Source organism: Egretta garzetta, unplaced genomic scaffold (assembly GCF_000687185.1).
Source record: "Egretta garzetta isolate BGI_Z169 unplaced genomic scaffold, ASM68718v1 scaffold434, whole genome shotgun sequence".
Taxonomy (NCBI): domain Eukaryota; kingdom Metazoa; phylum Chordata; class Aves; order Pelecaniformes; family Ardeidae; genus Egretta; species Egretta garzetta.
The window spans coordinates 1,441,032-1,461,237 of NW_009259584.1; the positions used below are offsets into that span (position 1 = coordinate 1,441,032).

Here is a 20,206-nt window from a genome sequence, read left to right on the forward strand (position 1 = left end):
ATAGTGATGTTCATTTTACCTATTAGCATTAACTTTCTGAATAACACAATAAGCATTAAACTGCTTCAAAAGACAAGCATGCCCCCTTAACAGTCTTCTAAGTTGCTATAATATAAATATTAGTATAAAGTTGCTTAAAGATGTTTGCTCCTATGCCCACTCAAGCCAGATACAGATCTCCCATTGACTTCAATCAAAAAGTGATGCCTTAAATTCTGACAATGTAAAAATGTTTAAAATAGACAACTGTTTAACGTAATACTGTAATAAAGAACCTACAAGATTTAAGGAATGTTTTAAAGTGTAATATTGTAACAGCCACTAGAAATAAACATGGTTTTACTTTTGCTGCTAGGAAGCATACCTAATTTTTCAGAAAGAATATCAGAATTTTCAACTCACTGGAATACAAATGTTTTCTCCATGTGTAAATGATAGAATTGACTGACAGGAAAGGGAATTGAGCTTCACAAGTATGAGGTGATCCTGTATTTAGTTCAGCGTTTGAGTAATCAACTGTTAGATATCCAATCTAAACACACTGAGCATCCAGGCAACACCTAAAATTTTATTATAAAGTTAAAAAGATGGTGGCAAGATACTGAAAAAAAAAAAAAAAAATCACTACTAGTGATATAAATCCTGTAGTGCTAGACATTCTAATTGTTCCATTAATATTTGCATGTTACTTTCTCCAAACAAGGACTAAGCTGTTTATAGGGCCATGGATCCTGTCTATACTACTTTTTCCTGTACAAGCAAAACCAACCAGCAGCTTCTTGGAACTCTTAGGATTACATTCTTCCAAATGAAGGAAAACACACAAATGCAGTGTAAAATTTTTAGAATCCCTGATATTATTAGAAAAATGTATTAATACTTAGTATATAGTAATTTATCTCCTCCTTCTACTACCAAATTGAAGAATAATCTTTAGAAATTATCAGCATGTAAATCACCAAGTCACAGAAAGATGTGCAAAATGCCCTTTTAAAAAGGGTAATGGCAAAGTTTATCTCTGTAGAAGAGAAGGGAAGAGACTGCTGCTTAGTTGTGTAGGATCTCCTCAGAATATATGACTCTACAGTTGTTATACAGTTATAGAAAACATCTTTTTTTAAAAAAACTTCATTGTGTAGTACACATGGGTGTTGTTTTCTCGGACACATACAAGAAATCAATTACAGACACATAAATAAAATATAAAGCCTTACAGAATGACTCACTGGTACTTTTTCATCCTTCAGGAGGGACATAAAACAAATCTCTGAAAAAGAGGTCTTTAAACCAGCATGCAGACATGGCTGCAACCGCTCGAGTTCACAGTCCAACATATTTGGGCAAGTATGAAAAGAGCTGGACATCAGTGTGCTAAACTGGGACCACAGCCTTCTCTGCTAGAGCTGGCAGAGAGACAGAGTGGGCACCTGAGATTCAGCGGGAAACTCTTAAACCACTTGTTTTGGGGAGAAACAGTTGAAGCCCTCATGCTGCCAAGCATGGGAGACTGAATAGCCAGCTACTGGGAGACTGAATAGCCTACTGTCTCAAAGCTTGCTCCTTTGTGTGGCAATGTGCGAAGATCAGCATTGCGGCAGGCAAGGTGGCTTGCAGGCTGGCTGAAGCAGTGGACACCCCGGCTTGCAGTTTGCTGCCACTTACAGCCTGCGAGCAGAGCCCTGCCCCTGCCCCGCAACAAGAAAGTGCGGGAACAGAGCCCGCCGAAAGTACAGCGCACGAAATGTGTGCGCGCGTGCTGGGCTGTGCTCTATAAAAAGGGCTGCAGCCTCAGACTGTGAGGGGACCTCGTGGGAGACTGTCAAAGACTCCAGAGGAAGATCACCAACCTCATGGGAGACCACTGAAGATTCCGTGTGCGATCACCAAAGACCCCAGAGGCACAGACCCCCAGGATGCCACAGATCCACGGTGGTGACTGTCTGCTCTCTTCTATCTGGACCTCTTGCTTGATTTCTTATCTTTCCTTTCTTCCTTTCCTATCACTGCTTTCTCTCTTTCCCCCAAACAACTAATAAATGGGTGGACTTACGACATCTGACCTCGTTTTTGTCTTAACCTCGCTCAAAGGGATCGAACTCCCCTCTGCCATGCTGAACGGCTCTCCATGCTGATCCCAAACCCAGACCAAAAGCATTGTTTGATTTTAAAGCTCTGGTTCAATGACATCAACAAAACGTCCCCCTTGGAATTGGCATTTTTAGGTGTATAATCTCAGGGATCCAATCGGAAACAAAAGTGCCTAGAACAAAGAGTGGAAGGGTGCCATCTTCACTAAGCATTAAACAACAGGTTAAAATTTCTCAAAGGAATTTCACTAATGTTTAGGTCCCAAGCCTCATAAGTTACTTTTACTAGGAAAAGATATTTTACCTTATATAGGTATTTTTAATTCCTTTATTACACTTTTTTTCATGTTTCCATTCTGTCCCTCAACACAGAGCACCAGGATTCCAGATGAAGAAGGTGAGGCAGACAATACAGGTTGTCACTTTTAGGTACCCTTGGGGTTTTTTTCTCATTAGAAACAAATTGTCTTAAGAGAATAGCTGATACAGTGTTTTACTAAATCTACCCTAGAGTGCCTGAACCCTCTGCATTTGCATTATCCCTGGCTCCTCATGGTCTTTTTGGCTATAAGAAATTTTATGTGTTGGACTCTCCGTTAGTCACATGTAGTGGATTTATCACCCTACTCTGCTTTTTGTATTCTGAGCTAAATACCACAGTATTTCTCCTTGCTGCCTCTTACATTCCTCTGAGACAGTCACCTGGCTGGTGCCAGGGAGATAACAAATAAACTGAGAGTAAAGATGAATTAAACTTGGCTTTTCTCTCAGCTTTAAAACACTTGCATCTTTAAAAACTGTCCAACTTTTAAATAAGGCATTAACTAGATTTTGGTTTTAAACTGGCAAAACACAAGGACATTTTGTTGGAGCTAAGTTGGCAGATGGATGAAACAAGAATCTCATGAGCCACAGTTCTGAGTTATAATTTTCTGTATTTAATATGTGCTCTTCTACATATGCAGTTTCCAGCCACAGGTGAGATCTGAGAATGCAATCTATAAATCATGCAGCATTCAATTTCACTGCTAAGCGTGCAAGCCCATTATTTTCATACCCATTTTACCAGGCAGCATGATTACTATAAGTTAAACAAGATTGGTATTTACACTCTGTGATATTTATTTGACACCCTGAAATTGTGATCCCATCTATCGCTTCTGCTACTATATGACATTCTCAGGAGTTTTATCAGTTCTCCCAAAAGAAAAAGTAAGTGACACCTCATACAAAAATGGAAGTGCAAACACAGATACACTCTGTGGGAGACTTAAACTTCAACAACTTAATTCTGAGCCCAGTTCTGTTGCTATTGAAGTCAATGATAAAATTCCCTCCAACCTCAGCAACACAACTAGTTTGTTGCTTGATAGTTTGTGATCCTTAAAAACAGGTGAATTTTAAATATATCTGTAAAGGCATCTCTGAAGGATTGTTATTACAGGTCCAAAAGGCAACTTGGAATTGCTTCATAGCAACACTCTGCAGACTTTCACAGCTTAATTAAAATTCAGAGATAAAGATCCGTGAACAGTAATCACAATACTCAGTAATACTACTGTGTTGGTCACTGGTGAAAAATATCCATGTTAGTCAAAGAAGAAAAAGGTATAATAACTTACTGCTGCTTGCCGATGGGTATTGGAAAGGATCCCATGAATCTTTACTTTGTCTTTCTCCATTTGGTCTATATTGACCCACAAGTCCCGGCTGGTAGAATCATATGGGCCATATGTCCTTGAAGTATAATAATTATGATCTGTATCCTCCTGAAAAGTAGGAAGAAAAGCCACAGAAAATACAGATTAGAATGGAAGATGCACCTCAGTTTTATGTAAAATTCTCCCTTGAAATACTGAGTCACGTTGCTCCTGGGAGCAGCAGCAAAGACTACGCCGCAAATCAACAATGAAGAAAAAAAATACACATTGCAAATGTGTTGCAGAAGAAAGACTACGCCGCAAGTCAACAACGAAGAAAAAAATACACATTGCAAATGTGTTGCAGAAGACAGCTCTGCTCCCAACCGCAAGCAGTCGGCAAGGCAAGCAGATGCCTCATGCAATCATCTTCTATTATGATTATAATGTTCGCTGTCCCCAAATCCCAGTCATACAGTTCCTGCAACCACATCAGTGAGATCTATGGCAAAATGTTTGATGGCTTTCAAGGCAAGACAGCCAGTAAGTTCCTGTAACAATGGCCATGCTCTAACAAAGCGATGAGCAGTACTCACAACTAATGCCTTAAAAAAAAAAAAAAGTATTTTTTAACATTTCTAAACATAATTTACTAGAATACCTTTTATAAGAACATTCAAAAAATTCCTAATAGCTATATGCTTACAATGCTGTTTTATTTTAAATCTCCAAAAGATTGTTTTACTGTACATTTACCACTCAGAGAGAGACAAAGACATATACATTTGTGGAAGAAAGCGTCCCAGTTCTCGCTGTCTTTAAAACAGTTGTCATGCTCACATCACAGCAAATTCAGAGGTAAAATACATGAACCCTACAGGTATCTTGGGAGATTGTGCTAGTGGTCCATCAAATCCTGCAGTTTGCAGATATCCAATTCCACAATCAAGTGCACGGTTCGGAAGACAGACAAAGTTTTGGCAATGTCTGCTTATTTCATTGACAAAGCTGAGACTTCAACACTCAAAATACTCTGTATGCCATTGAACCTCACTGCAATCAGTTTACACTTAAGATCATATACATTTAGCACAGTAAAAAAAAAAAAAAAGGAGTTAAATTTTGAAATCTTATTATGCAAGGTTTTTAAACATTTACTAAATTTAAGTACAGGAAATTCCACAGTTTCTGTCAAGGGCAGTAGGTACCATGGTCTGTACCTTCCTAAAAGACATCTGAGATGGTGAAAGGAAAAAAGAAAGTGCATGGTCCAAACTGAGAGATGAAACACATCCTAGATTCCCAGTCTTCTTTATCTCATCCCAACCTGTTGTAAACCACAAAATATTTAAAGCAACAACATTGCCAGCTTTCTGCTGAATAGCTACAAGTAATATTGTAAAAGTAGCACATGCTCATATTTCTCAGTTCCTTCCTCCCTTCCTTCTCCTCTGTGCCAAAGCAAAATAAACAAAGCCTCAATTATAGTGTTTTAAAATTAGAATCAACTTAGAAAATAAACAGTGGCATAGAAAATGGAAGAAGCAGACTTAGAATTTGGAATTACCCCCAGTGGTGGTGAAGTTCCTTCTCCTGCAGCACCTCCCATACCCAGCAAGCAGCATGGGACTACCCTCAAATCACGTCAACCTGCCATGCTGACCTGACACCCCCTCCCCAAAACACACTCCCCAGAACATACACAACCCATTTCTACTGACATGGTCCCGAGATGAAGATGTACTTGGCAAGGGATTATATTCTAGAGGAAACTGTTCACGTTCTAGGTTAAATACACTGACCATAAATCCCATTTCAGCTGGATTTCATCCTACATTAACACCATTACTGATGCATTTTACTTAAGCTGTTGCAGATATAATCAGGTTATTTTCTCCTTGACGTTTAAAGTATCTTCTGCTGTGCTTTATATGCCAGGATCTACTTGCCCAGTAAATCTCTGGCACTTTTGAAGTAACTTCTAACAACTTCAGCAGCTCTAGGTTAGTCACAAAAGTAAACATAATTAAAACCATACTGTCAGGAAGATGACAAAAGCCAGCCACCTTACCAAATTCTTTTCTTCCCTAATGGTCAGCAGAAACAGTTGTTACTGTCATGTGTACAAAGAAGGTACAGTAAATTAAAAGGTTTTGATAACATATATATTTTCCCAGTCTAATTTATCATTCTGACAGAATTTCCATAGAAATTAAAAGTTGAATTTAAGGCACCCCAAAGTCTCAAGGAAAGAGCTCCAAGAGATAGAGAAGAAGATATAACTACCGAAATAGCTTGTTTCAGATAAACACGCAATACTTAAACTATAGTTAAAACTGTGCAGGGTTTTTGCATTTCCCGTTTTTCATAATAAAGCTATTCCAGTTAATTACTAGCAGCTAAGCCTCCACCTCCCCAAGTAGAATGCTCTAACACTGAGCCTAGTCGGTTGCTCTGTAAGAATGCTTTAAATGGTATCTTGATCCATGCTTAAAGCGGACTCATCATACATCATGTAGATCAAAGACTGAAATGATGGTCTTCAGCTCAATAATTCTGTCAGTGTTTGAGGAATTACTCGTCTATAAATGACTACCAAATTTTGTGTAAAGAAAGTCTCATTTACTGTTTTAATTCAAGTTAAAAAAATCTTAGATACGTCTGGAAGGAAATAAATTCATTTCTACTTGGATGACAGAAAGAAAACAGAATTCATCTTGCTCTTGGAAAGGCTTCATAACCTTCATGCAGATGTATTTTATGAATGTACCATTAAAAGAGAAATCTCTCTCTCACATCCTAATTTATTATTATTTTTTTTTAATCCTACCTGTAAATTTACAATATGACTACAAAAAGGAACACACAGCTAACTACTAAAGTTGGCCTGAGCAGCTCGGGAGCTCTTAGTAAGGTTAAAATCCATGTTTGTATTCCAAGTCTCTGCCTTCATAGTTTTTAACATGCATTACCATGGAAATGAAATTGTTGGAGTTTTCCATAAATTTCCCAGCTATAGAGAAACATTTTATTGGTAGCAATAGATACCTATGAGTTGTCACTCTGACAGACCTCTTTATGGGCTTTGGTTGATTGCACCTGCTTCACAATACATTCCAGCCCCTGCCAGGTACTGTATGCATAAGAAAACAGAAAAATGATCCAGGAATTATGCTGAATTTGCATGTAAACTACTGAATTAAGGAAATAACTTTAATAGTTATATGACACACAGATGTAGATTTCTGCAGATCAGTAGAATTACTTATAAATAGAAGTATGAAGAGAAACAAACTTTACAGAGTCTTTTAATGATGCAGAAGCATGTTACCAAATGAAAGAACATGCAGAGAAAGCAGAGGACATACCCATTACTACTTCAAGATTTTTTTTCTTTGTTTTCCAGGTGTTTGGGGGATATGAGAGTTATTTCCCATTGCTTCTCTAGATGTACAGCCCTGCCCAAATCCTGCATCTAGATAAAGCAGCAAGCACCTCTCTTTTATTGACAAGTACAGCTTTTAAGCAAAGGATTTTTCCAGAGATTTTTTTCCCCCAGCTATGAGGATTACTGTTGGCAACCTCTGTGAGTATAAAGGCAATATTTATTAGAACCTTTCTCATAACTCTTCCCTTTTGGGGAAATAAGTTATTTTTTACCTGAGGCAATCCTCAATGCTGATTTGCCATCTTATCACAGATTGTAAAGAAAATTAATTTCTTACAGTTTTCATGAGGGATATTGTCTGATGACACCTTGAATATATTCCCTTACTTCTCCAACTACAACTGAATTTTCTCAGGAGTGCTGAACGCATACAGTATTCATGAAAGCTCAGTACAGCTGAAGATTAAACCTTCTTTAAATTCTTGGTGTTCAGTATTTGTCAAATTCAGAGACTGAACATCCATCCCGTATGTTACATATCCAGATACTCCCAAATATGGTCCAAACATCGCATACCCGTTTCCTCAATAACTGCTGTCCCTTAACAGATTAAGGCTTCAAATGTGTGAGGTGAGCTGTCACAATCAAGGTAGTATGAGGTAACTACGTGTGTAACTATGATATTTAAAAGTAACAACTACACTATGCCTCTGAAATGCTTTCAAATTTCTAACTGTGATTCTGGTCAAGGATGTACATGAAAATAGTACCAAACCAGACATGAAACAATAAAGCTCTGCCTCAACGAAATAAGACATCATGATTCAACAATGATGATATCACATATGTAACCATGAGACTTCACAGGTTTAATTCTCTTCCTGTCACATTTTTTCTTTAACAGAAACTGAAAGGTACTGTAAATGTCTAGGAGCCAGAGGATAGTATCAAACAAGACTTAGGTTAAGAATAAGAGCCTCTGTTGAATCCAACTGCATGAATATTTTCCTTTTAGATACTGGATCCAATTAGATCCAAACCACAGACGTTACCGAACAAAGAGTTTTGCCACATCTCTAAGGCTCCAACTGAGACCAACTGGTACCTTCAACCAGAGGAAAAAGCAGCTGGCATCCAGGAATGAGCTCTGCTGTTACACAAAAGCATGCTGTAGAGAAATCATTACAGATCAGCCAGCCAGCAGTTACATTTTGGCAGCTTAAGTTTTGGTTGCCTTCTCAGAGTCCTGGGAAACTTTCTGTGACACAACTGATTAAAACTAACTAAATCAATCATCCAAGGCTCTTTATCTTCAAATATCTGTGATTAAATGTCATGAATTATTGCCAGCTGCAATAGAAGACAATTAGACTGCATAAAATTCGATAACTGTTGTCCCTTTAAATATTCTATTTATTGAAATTGCATTTTCAGGCTTCCCTTGAGACAACACCACAACGAACAAACTCTGAAGCCACTGAAGATATGGAGTTAGACTTTATAGATGCCTAATTTTACCACTGTAAAAGGAAGGCCTGGTATTTGATTTTTAATAAGAGACATTAACAAATTGCCTAAATACTGCTAAAATCACAGGCTAGGCATACTTTTAAATTAACTGAAAGTACTGCTGGTATTCGCCCCAAAAATTAGTGCTGAGGAAATTAATCACCAAACATAAAGCTCAGAAATTCATCTTTAACTCTGAATATAATATGAGCATTTATAGATGAATAGCCTATGAAATTAATAAGACAATCATGTTTTCTAAAAACTGCATTTTTAGAATAAAATAGAAACACTGGAAAGAGAAAACAGGCAATTATACATTTAAAAATAGACTACTTTTCGGGAGAAAGCAAAGATAATAATAAAATACTGCCTGGGAAATTTAGAGGAGGGAAATGAGCCAGCAATTAAAAGTATTTCCCTAATGAAGAAAAGCAGTTCTCAGAATTCATTTTGCAGAAGAAAAAAGAACACCCTTTGTATTAAAATAAGCCAGCAACAAGATGGCCCTGCATACATACAAAAAAAAAATCTTTCCCAATCTCACGTAATGCTTGTTACTCTTGTACTGTATCTCTGCCTACCCTGTCAGTAAAATGCAGCTAAAATTGACTTCTGAATTGTTTCAGATTTTTGTTAGAAAATTGCTCTTAGATTTCTGAGCATTATTAGTACCCACCAGCTAAAAATAGCACAGGAGAGAATAGAAACGACAACTTGTGTAGGACTTGAACTAGGCTCTGCATTGCAGCTGACCAAAAGCCTTTTCCAGCCAGCACGTGTTTGGATGCTGAGAAGGGGTGGGAGAGATGCATGGTGACACTCTGTGTTACCAGGGCAGAGGAAGCATGTGTGCATGGTGGTGTAATTGAATTTCCATATTTATTTACCTTTTCTTTAGGCAGGCGCTGGCGGCGAGGATATGTGGAGAATATCCCAAATCTAACAGACATTAACATAGGAGATGAGAGAGGATGAGAAAAGACCATCTATCCTGAGATTGGCTCCTAATGGGAAGATTAAGGCCAGAGAAAATGTGGAGACACTTCACCTGCTGCTGCCATGTAACTGCATTTTAATACAGAGTACTATAATCATAACAGCAACATTACGATGCAGTTTTACAGTTTTCTAGGATCTGATAACTGCAGAACCCTGAGGAATGCTTGATCTGAACTGTTCTCTCAAAACGTGGAAGCTCTAGTTTTGGTAGATAAGCTACATGCGAACTACCACATGGAAGCCTTGCAGAGTATATGTACAGCGGCTGCTACTTCAGAAGCCTGATTGTTACAAGTGGTTCTCTGATGCTCGGAAGTACCAATTTCATTTCAGAATTGCTTTGTATCAAGGATAAACTCTTTGCTGTTCAACTTCTTAACAAAAGCATTTGTTCTGTATGAATCTCTACTGAAGAAACACACAATTGACAAAACTGCCTCACTGCTTTCACAATGACAACGCTTCAATCTGTTCTTTTGGGTTTTTGGTTGTTTTAATATCTGATGTGGGAAGAACTTAGGAGAAATATATATATGAACATAGCATACATATTCCACATCAACAGTCAACAGAAACATGAAAATAGCCTGCAAAATATCACTGTTAATTATACAAGCCTTAGCAAAATCAGTTTTGAATAGCTAATATCATGTCTAATGAATGAGGAGAACCCAATCTAACAAAAGACGAAATCTTTTGCCTGCAAGCACTGGTATTAAAAACTTCATCTCATGCTATACTCTCCAAGAACAATCTACATGAGCACTCTGCAGAGTCCTAAAAGTCTGGTGGGTGGGTGGGTGTGTGCAGGAGTCCTCAAACTCAGGTTTGCATTAGGGTCAGTGTGGAAGCCACTTTGCCCAGAATCTCAGTGGACGTAACATCTGGAAGTTGTTATTGTAAACACTAAACGATGTCATCAGCGGGGAGGAAACAAAAGCATTTAGCTCACAGCTCTCACCCTTATGTTCATGCATGGCTTTATACAGCTCTACAACATCTTAAAGTCTCAGGTTTTTTAAACACACTTTTCTGAGCACTTGACAGTGCCTGTAATGGAGAATCTCACATGCTGACAGGCAGTCTGGCAGAGAAGGATGCCATAAACCTGTTATTAATCCAAAAAGCCGTTTAGTCTTTCCGGCTTTGTGAAGGAGCTGCTGCCTTTTTCATGATATTCAGCCGCTTTTGAAAGGAAGCTTCCCTCTTGGGGACTGCTATAAAACTGTCAGCCTATTTAGGGGTCATTACAGCAGTCTTATAAAGCCCCTTGGACTGTCTTGTCATAAGAGACAAGCTTCAAAAGAGCAAAAGTCTCTACAATGCCTTACTTAAGACAGGAAAAAAGGCAAATCACCAAGTCACTCAAAACCCAATTACAGTAGGGAAATATTTATTATGCACTTTTGTTCCTGATTTGCTGGAGCGGGAGTTTGAGAAATTACATTATCAAAGTAAGCCTTTATTAGCTGCTCTGTAGCACCCTCTCCGCTAACGGAAAATAATAGGAACCGTTGCAATAAAATGACCATGAAAACACCTAGCAGGAATTTGATTCTGGTGTAATTATGAAGCATGTTATAGAGTTTATTTTGTCATTTTTAGATATGTATAAATGACTAAAGTCTTCATAAACCGAAACTCTAAAAATGACTGTTTGTAAACATAACAAACCAACTGCCAGGCCTAGATTACAGGACATCAGTGGCTATGACCCCATGTCTGTTGCCAACCCTATTCTTGGGGGCTCATGACTCCAGATAATACCATAAATAATTACATTTTTGTCATTAGTATTTTAGTCCTTTCTTGTGTGGAGTATAACCAAGAATGTATTTTTTGAGTGTATATACATTTACGTACCTACAGCCACACTTGTGCAGTTTTTTTGCCCCTGCCCCCAAGATACACAATAAATTCAGTTTAATATTATTCCCTTTTTTATTTTTTGATCCAGCTATTAGAGCAACTTTAAACTCTCCATAGCCTATTTCTTCCTCTGGTGCATATTCAGAAGCTGGGATGAGTAATTTGTCCTTGTTTCCCATTCTTTGTCCCTTCTCTATTGGAAAAGGCAAGATGAAAACAGAGCAGCTGTGACCCAGCAGCCCAGAAGCCTCACAAGAGGAGGAAAGATGGCAAATCTAAATCGGGAAGAAAAGTGTTACAGATCTGGAGGATTAAATTAATATAAGCAGGTGTAGTTTCTAGTTGATCAGGGCTTTATGTAGGACAGCGCAGGAAGCTGCACTCACTGGTGTGTGCCGTAATTCCTCAGCAGTTAATACTGTGTCTTACAGATCCATCAGGGCTCACAGCTGAAAGCGTAGGGCAATCAGTTGAAAGAACACGTACGACCGATATCAAGTTGATATAGGCAGGAACACGACTTTATTAACGCGGTAGCTTTTTACCTGTAGAGATAAAGCCTAATTAGAAGCTTTTCAAGGTGTCCTGTGCTCACCTCACTCAGCACCCATCTTTGCCAAAGCCGTGCTGTTCAGCACATAGCCAGCCAGCAGCTCATCGCAGAGACTAGGCGCTAAAGGACAAGCTACATCAGCATGGCTTCTCGGGAGAACACTCACTTTAAACAGATTGCAACCAAAACTGGCAGTCTATTTAACCAGAGCACTTTCTAGTTTAGTTCTCACACACAATACACTTGAATCTTTAGTTACTGAAACAGGACTGGCCAGAATCCCCAACCAATATGCGGAATTTCAAAATCACGATTCACATCTTACAGGGATAAGATAGTGACGATTAAAGCAATTAAGGTGCAGCCCCAGTTTCTACTGCTCTTTGCTTTGGAAAAAGTATGCATTTTGCTTTGTTCATGTGTGTTTTTCTATGTACATACATAACAGTAGTTCTGTCAGGATATTCTATACAAGAACGCTGAAAAGAACACTATGTACAACTTTAACAAACTGTTCTCACCAATCACATTTCTTAAGGACTTGTCACAGAAATGCTTCTTTACCTCATCTTGCAGCTACACTCAAAAAAATCCCTTGAGAGGTCTCTAATAAAAGTTCCACAACTGTAAGACGTTTATTTAATTGAGATGCTTGATGAGGTATATCAGGCTCCAAACCAGCTTTCTGCAGGATCTGCACTCTTGCTCTTTTCAGGACGGATACTGCCAGCACTTTGCAATTACTCGGACAAGATCAAGACGCCAAATAATATCCTCTCTCTTCTGTCTCTGAAAAGCACTACTGCCTTCAAGTTAACCCAGCATCCAGTTGATCCAATATTCTCAAATATTTCAAACTCTATCTTGCTCTTTAAGGGTGGAGTGAATCAAAGTGGAAAAGTTTTATAAACTTATATTTCCAGTTTTGGCTTTTGGCTAAACACAGGACACTAGAAGATAAAACACAAGGTGCTACAGAATTACTTTTCATTTGAAGGGTGTCTTTTCACAATTTTAAGCAAAAAAAAAAGCGATGGCAAACATGTATTTCCCCTCCTAACCACAGAAAAACAGAAAGATGAAGACATGAGATTTTACTTGCATTCTAAATGACTTTTTTTTTTTTTTTTGTGGGGTTGCGGGGAGCGAGGAAGAATCACAACATCCGAGACCTTTGCAGGTATGATCCAGGACCTACAGCAGACCCCTATCTTACAGGAGGAGCAACAGACCATCCAGTCTGTGGTTATCAACAGTGCCTAAAACGCTACCAGACATCTATAGCTAGGCAATTGAATTCCACCATCTATGGTAGGATAGCTTACCTCACATGCAAGAACTTGAACATAATTCATCTACTTGTGTATCCAAACTGGGTAGCTGAATTTCACCTTCACCTTCAATATTAACTCCAACTAAAAAAAGAAAACCACCTCTACAGACTCCAGCCTTTCATAAATATGACAGTAGCCTAGTATTTTATATGAATTCATATACATTATTAGAGCAGTATATAGATGTGTACCACCCTTAACTGAATGCTTATGTAAGAAACTAACTGCTGCACTATATTTAAGAAATTACTTTGATTTCCAAGGTGAGGGAGCAATATGCCTGACATGTACCATGAAGATAATATTAATAAGTAACATTTATACACTGTTAATGACTAAATGATAGCATCAAGTGTTCTACTTCCATTTTTATCAGAAAATAAAAGCTGTAAACCCTTTTCTCACTTATATTAATATAACTGTAGTCCAGATGTATAGCACATGAATTACATTTTCACCAGAATGAGAACTCTCAGAAATAATTTGCTATTTCATTCAACTACATAGTCATCAATTGCACAACTGTAAGAAATAAATATACTGTTTTCTTACTGATGGTCTGTGAAAAGCTAGACATGCTGCACATGAATGCATACCAGTGGTACAGACGAAAGAAAAAAATCTGTTATTTTCATTACTTATTAATTTCTGTTCTGTGTATGAAATACTACACCTATTAAACATGTTTCAGCAGCATTTTCTTCAGCAGTTGATAGCATTTAGCTAGCATTTTTTGGAAGGACAAATGCAGATTTTACAAATGGAACTTTCTTAGCTCTGATCCCCCCCAATACGAATTTCAAGCTTTCACCCCATCTATTATTTTCTTTGAAAAACCTGCATAACTCACGCATTCTCAGTGAAGACAGGCCAGTGACTTCCTAATAGATGCTGAAAGCTCTCAAGTTACAATTACTAAATTTACACACAGTCAAAGTAAGCATCTGACCAAATCTGAAACGATGCGCCCATCTACTTACATGCCAAGTTGTTACTGTTTCGGGATAACAGATAATTGACTCTCCCATATTACAAAACCATGAAAGCTTTTCAGAGCGGCACAGAGTAATCCATCAATGTCAGCAGGATTCCTACAGCTTTGAAAATCTATCCCTAAGGATTGGTATTACCCAAACTGGAATTATGTGTCTTAGTGTAACAACTTTTTACTCACCTACCCAAATTCCCCTGCACTAACAACTCAGTAACGTATTCACCCTCTCTCCCTGCTCCAAACCGGCTATATACAATTTGCCGTGTGCTGTTAAATTAGATGGGGCTTTTTGTTTTGCATGGGTTGAAACGAGCATCATCCTCTACTTTTTGCATGACTGCATCGATACAAGTCGTCATCATGGGGTCACTCCAGGGTGAATGCGAAGAGGGTCAGAAAGAAAGTGGCTGGTAGGAAGAGACCTTCCCAGTCTTCACGGCCACACTAATATTTAGCTTTCACCAGCTGAATCTATTTTCAGCCAACTTCTGCAAGCAAGGGCTGGGGCATATATGACTGAAATAATTAGTTCAGAAAGAAAGGGCAAGGTCTGTTGTTGATACCGCTCATAGCTCTTTTCAGTCATGAGTTCAGCGATTCTGGAATAATTGTAATGTGCTTTAGGAACTTGGAGATGAAGAGGGGTATGGAAAATGTAAAATATTATCATCGAGAAAATTCAAAGGTAAATTCCATTAGATTCTGAATCCCCTGTCTCCTTCCTTGCTATAAAAATTCATTATCATCAGCATGTTAAATTAAATGCCTTGTGTGCCAACACAGCTAAGCATGTGGAAATGAACTCAGGATTACCACAGAGAACTGTGAATTCCCTTACTTAGGGGTGGGAAAACTTGTTTTTAATTTCTTCCCCCCCTGCAAGTTTAAAAGACAGTGAGACTGAATCTCACCTCCAGTCTTCGCCTTTTTCTTTTTCGGCTATATCTGAGTTATTAGTAGAACCATCACCCCTTGAGTTCAGGTTGAGAATAATGCAATGTTGACAGGCTCATTGCTACACTTCTTGCAGAGCTGGTAATGAATTCAGTCCAGCTGAAGACTGTAGCAAGACTTGGTGCAAGTGTCAAGATTACTTGATTTACGTAAGCAATTAATACATTCAATACAAAAAGATATATGAGGCTTTTGTCTAGTTCACCATTTTGCAACTGAAAACCTGAAAGAAAACAAGACAGTGATAGATCAGACTGCTGGCCAGCTAGAAAGCGTGACATCACTGGTGGAAAACTCTGCTGGACAAGCAGAAAAAAAGTGAGTAAATTAATGATTGTCCCAGATTCTAATTCTAGTTGCAGGCGACATTCTATTTGGCGTGATTTACTAACAGTAGAGGACTAGGATGTTTCATGTGTGACTAGTGCTGCTTCCAGAACAATTAACTTTCTGGCTCTTCTTTATAGCTATTAAAAATAATCAGTTAAATACTGGTTTTAGCACTAATTTACAGAAATTTTAATTTGACTTAAGATGTCATCTGAAGTAGCTTGCTTTTGAGAAAGTACAAATACCTTCCCTAACATCACATAAAGAAGGGACATTTTTTTTTTCCCTTGACTCAGTTTGAAAAAAGGAGACCTGATTTTTCTGAAAATGAATTACATCCTCCATCTCCATCATCTCCAAAGTAACAAGGTAATTTTCCAAAGTAAACTATTGAAAAGTGTGGGTAAAAACATTTTAGAATAGCAATAACAACCTTTTCAGAAAAGAGTGTAATAGAAGTTTAGAAACACCGTAAGAAAATCCTATACATCTTAGCCTTCAATTACTATATCAACTATATTAACAGCAAATTTTAGCTCTCTTGCAACAAAAATATCACATCTAAATAGTCTGCTACATAGAAAAGCAAGAGATATGTCCATGATGGTTTCAGTGCAACTCCAGCATATCCCAAGACTGTTCCTCCAGTACATCCTAAATCTCTGTTGTAATTTTCCAAGCTTCTAACTATGAAAATAATAATATGAAATTTAACTTAATTTAGTGAGTGGATACCAATAAGTGCACAAGAACAGCCCTACTCTCTTAGGCCAAACATCCTTTTAGTCCAGTCCCCAGAACTGACTGTAAACGATGCCTAGGAAGAGTAAAGGACCTGGGGCAAACAAGTGGTAAATCCACATTTTTTGTAGGTTCTAGTGATCTGCTTTTCAGGAACTCCTTTTGTGTTTAATAATCCTTGACAAATTTCTATTCCATGAATTTGTCTAATTTTATAAATTTTGGCACCCACAACTTTCAACATCAATGAGCTCTAGGGCTTTCACAGTTCAGTGACGTGCAGTGGGGAGGAATCATACCGGACACTTGTTCAATCCTCTAGAACATTACAGAAATAACAGAGCCATCAACAGCACACACCCAACCAGACTTCTGGGCTTAAGTTACACTGGCTTAAAATCAGCAAGACAACTTTGTAAATACAACCAAACATGACATGGTCTAAGGCAGTATAAGCTAGGGTCCAAAATGGCAGAGAACCTGATGTAATACCACCTTCAACTGTAAAATCAGGTTTTTTAGTCACAGCAGTTTTAGCCCTGGAAATGTCAGTAAGCTTCATCTATAATAAATGACCAAAGGTTAATCAAAGATTGAGAAGAATATTTGCAAGCCTACAGGAGGACCCCAAATTTTCCCTCCCTCTCTTGAATGAATCCCTTACATACACCAAAAAAATCACATGATGTAGTAATTATTAACTGTGAACAAGAAACAATTATAATTCCCTAAAAATAAGAATGAATGCAACTTTTGTTATGAAAAAGATTTTGCAAGTAGATTGGGTAAGCTGCAGCCATGTAATCAAATCAGTTAAAGCGGATTTCTTCACTTAGAACTTAAATGAACTGGCAAATTTTGTTTTGAGATCATTTTATTTTAGGCAAGGGCTCAATACTATTTGAGCTCAATTAGTCTACAATCTGTCCTCAAAATGAAGCAACATTAGAAAGCAGGTATCACGGATAAAACTGACCGTCTCTTTGGTTTTTTAGTTTTGTTTTCTTGTTTTTTTTTTTTTCACATGGCTTTCTGCAAATACAGATTTCAGAAGTACTGCTTTTTTGCTCTCTAAAGAATCAGCCAACTCCACTGACAAATCTGTGTTCTGGAAAGCTTCGTTCCTCCTCAGTTATTTGTCAAATGTTTTAATTAAAATAAACATTTAAAAACTAAAATCTGGTTAAACCTTTGTACTGAATATGCATTACTTTTATACTTTATAAGCCACCTTAAAATGTGGCTACATGTTAAAAAAGAATGCTGTCATGATGCAGAGATCAATAGCATCCACAATTTTATTACACTGAATAAGCATATCAAAATACTGTCTATTGAATTCACTCTTGCATTGCTGAGGATCACTGAAAGGGAAAGAAAGATACAAACACTGTTTAAGCAAAATATTTGAACTATAAATTCAAAAGCTAAGCAAGCTGGCAGGTCTACACAGATAATTAAAGGCTCTAAGAGGTGGCAAGTCAGAAAACAGACTTTAGAAGTAAAGTGTGTGTCTCTTGTAGCTTGGGATGAGGAAAGATAACAGAAACATTATATGATAATAAGAATATTTTTCTTAAATGCAGAACATTCTTCTCAGTAACTTGGAGAGACCGTGGTTTCAGAATACAGTGTTAGGAACACTGCTCTTTATTCCTTCAGATGCAACAGGCATTAAAACATTGGGATGGGGGGAAAAAAGAAAAAAAAAAAACAAAAGGAAAAAAAATGGAGGCAGGCTTGGCCAAACTGACAGCTCACTATGTAACCATGATATTGTTTAGTTTTGAGCCTTCAATTATGCATGGACAAGTTTTTCTGCTTTCAATACAGTGCATTCGAGCAGTAATCGCAAGACTGCCTTATCATTTGTCCAGCTGAGTGAAATTTAATCTTAACCATTATTTTTTTTTTCCCCTTGCTCAGGCTTGCAGTAAGAACAGAGCAGTGGGCATGCTGACACTGCTGTCAGTAGCTGAGAGTAATTGCTCTCAAATCCCAAGGGCTGTAAAACTCAATCTCTACTGTTGTTTTTGCCAGTTAGAATCAGACATCTTCACTTCCATGAGTGACTGGGACTGATAAGGGAGAAGCCTTTTTGTGGGCAGAAACTCTGGGAGAAAATGCAAAATTCAGCCAAAGGTTGTTGCCAGTAGGAAATCCACCCATGATGTTTTGATAGGGGAAAGACTTTCTGGGTCTAAAATACAGGAATTGCTAAAATTCACATTTGAAACAACATCCAGAGAAACTAAAGAAAGGAGAGAAAAAGAAAGAAGGGTGTCTTGAGTTAGCAACAACTCTATTTTGGTTAAAAGCAATACACAGCAGGAGATAAAAGTGAGATCCACAGGAATAAACAAATCACTATCTAAAAAAATAAATTTGTTTTGCACTGAAATAGCCATAATTTTCTATGCTCACAAGTACTATGTTGGGAGGAGTGGAGAAAGTGAGATAAAGTCAAGCTTGATTTGACTTAGCATCCTCAGCATGCCGTTTCTTACGTGGAACTGAATCTTTTCCTGTCATACAGCTGCAATAATTCATTCTGTTCTAAGACTTTATATGAAAAATTATGTTTTTCTCACTCTTTTCATGGTGCAAAGCAGTAAAACCTTACTGTTAGCATGGCTACACTCAGCTCAAGCCTGACTATGATTTAATCTATTATTTTATTGCTGGATTCCTCTTTGATATCGGAAGTTTGTGAAAGACTCTTGTTTTGATGTAGTATCTACACAGTGGCAAAGAGCTCATAAGTAATTCACATGTCCCAAAGTTATTTTTCAAAGTTTGTCATCTTCTGCTAATGACAATACAAGCCATATATTAGAAACCGCTCCATTTTAATTTATCTGTATTTTGCTTTTTAGTGTTTTACTGTTCACTGGGAGTTAAGCAGTCACAAGGATCAGGGACAGAGACTGGTGAAGCAAAGGACCAAGCAAGTTGCCTATAAATCTTCTATAAAACCGGCAACTGGAACTGCTTTATAGAAGAGCTGGGATAAAGAGACAAAAATTATAAATACCGAAGGAGAATCACCTCTTTACAGTGTTGTACATAGCCATAATCACAGGATAGCACTTGAAAAATTACGAACATTTCAAACTGTGGAAAAATTATTATGCAACATCTATGTAATGCACCTTTATACACTAATGGATTATTAAGCCTTTTCCAGTGCCCAGTGGTCATGCCTACATTAGCAAGTTAAAAAAGGAATGCCTTTGTGGATACCTTAGTGGTAGATACTGGGGACTCAACATCCATACTAGATGTGTTTCAGGGACCAGTTCCTTTTCCAATAAACGCAAAAGAGCAACAGGAACCTCTGCTACCTGCCTTCATTACCTTTATGGCTACAGTGCTTCAGGGATCAACAGAAGGGTTGGTCATACCATGACCACGATCCTGAGTTAATTTTAACAACATTAATACATGTAAAGTCATTTACGTTATAACAGTGAGTTATTATAGAGTGTGCATTTCTTTTATGAGAGTATGTGAAGAAAGGTGGTGTATTTATCATATTTTTCTCCTTGTTTGAAAGAAGACATGCCAAAATAGACCTAGTCATTAAGACGTATTTTCACGCTCATTGCTTTTTCAAGGAACAAGCAACGAATGTCACCCTACATATTGCATTTCCTAGGCTCTATTTATTCTAAATAAAAGGCACTTCTGAATGTCCTGAGCACAATAAACAAAAGCGGTAGATTACTCAACAAACAAAAAACCAAAAATCAACCCCAATCCCCAAGACTGGAGTGAAGACTCCCCAGAAAGATGGGAGGGAGGA

The 20,206-nt window shown here is 37.8% G+C and overlaps 1 protein-coding gene across 1 annotated transcript in view; it reads right to left on the bottom strand.

The window, feature by feature from the left end:
• The window catches only part of PLXDC2 (plexin domain containing 2), a 259,125-nt gene that overhangs the window by 129,375 nt on the left and 109,544 nt on the right, over positions 1–20,206 (bottom strand). Inside the window, exon 3 of the mRNA XM_035893266.1 lies at positions 3,710–3,856. Within this exon, the coding sequence (XP_035749159.1) occupies positions 3,710–3,856 (147 nt within the window). The remainder of the gene's footprint in view (positions 1–3,709; positions 3,857–20,206) is intronic.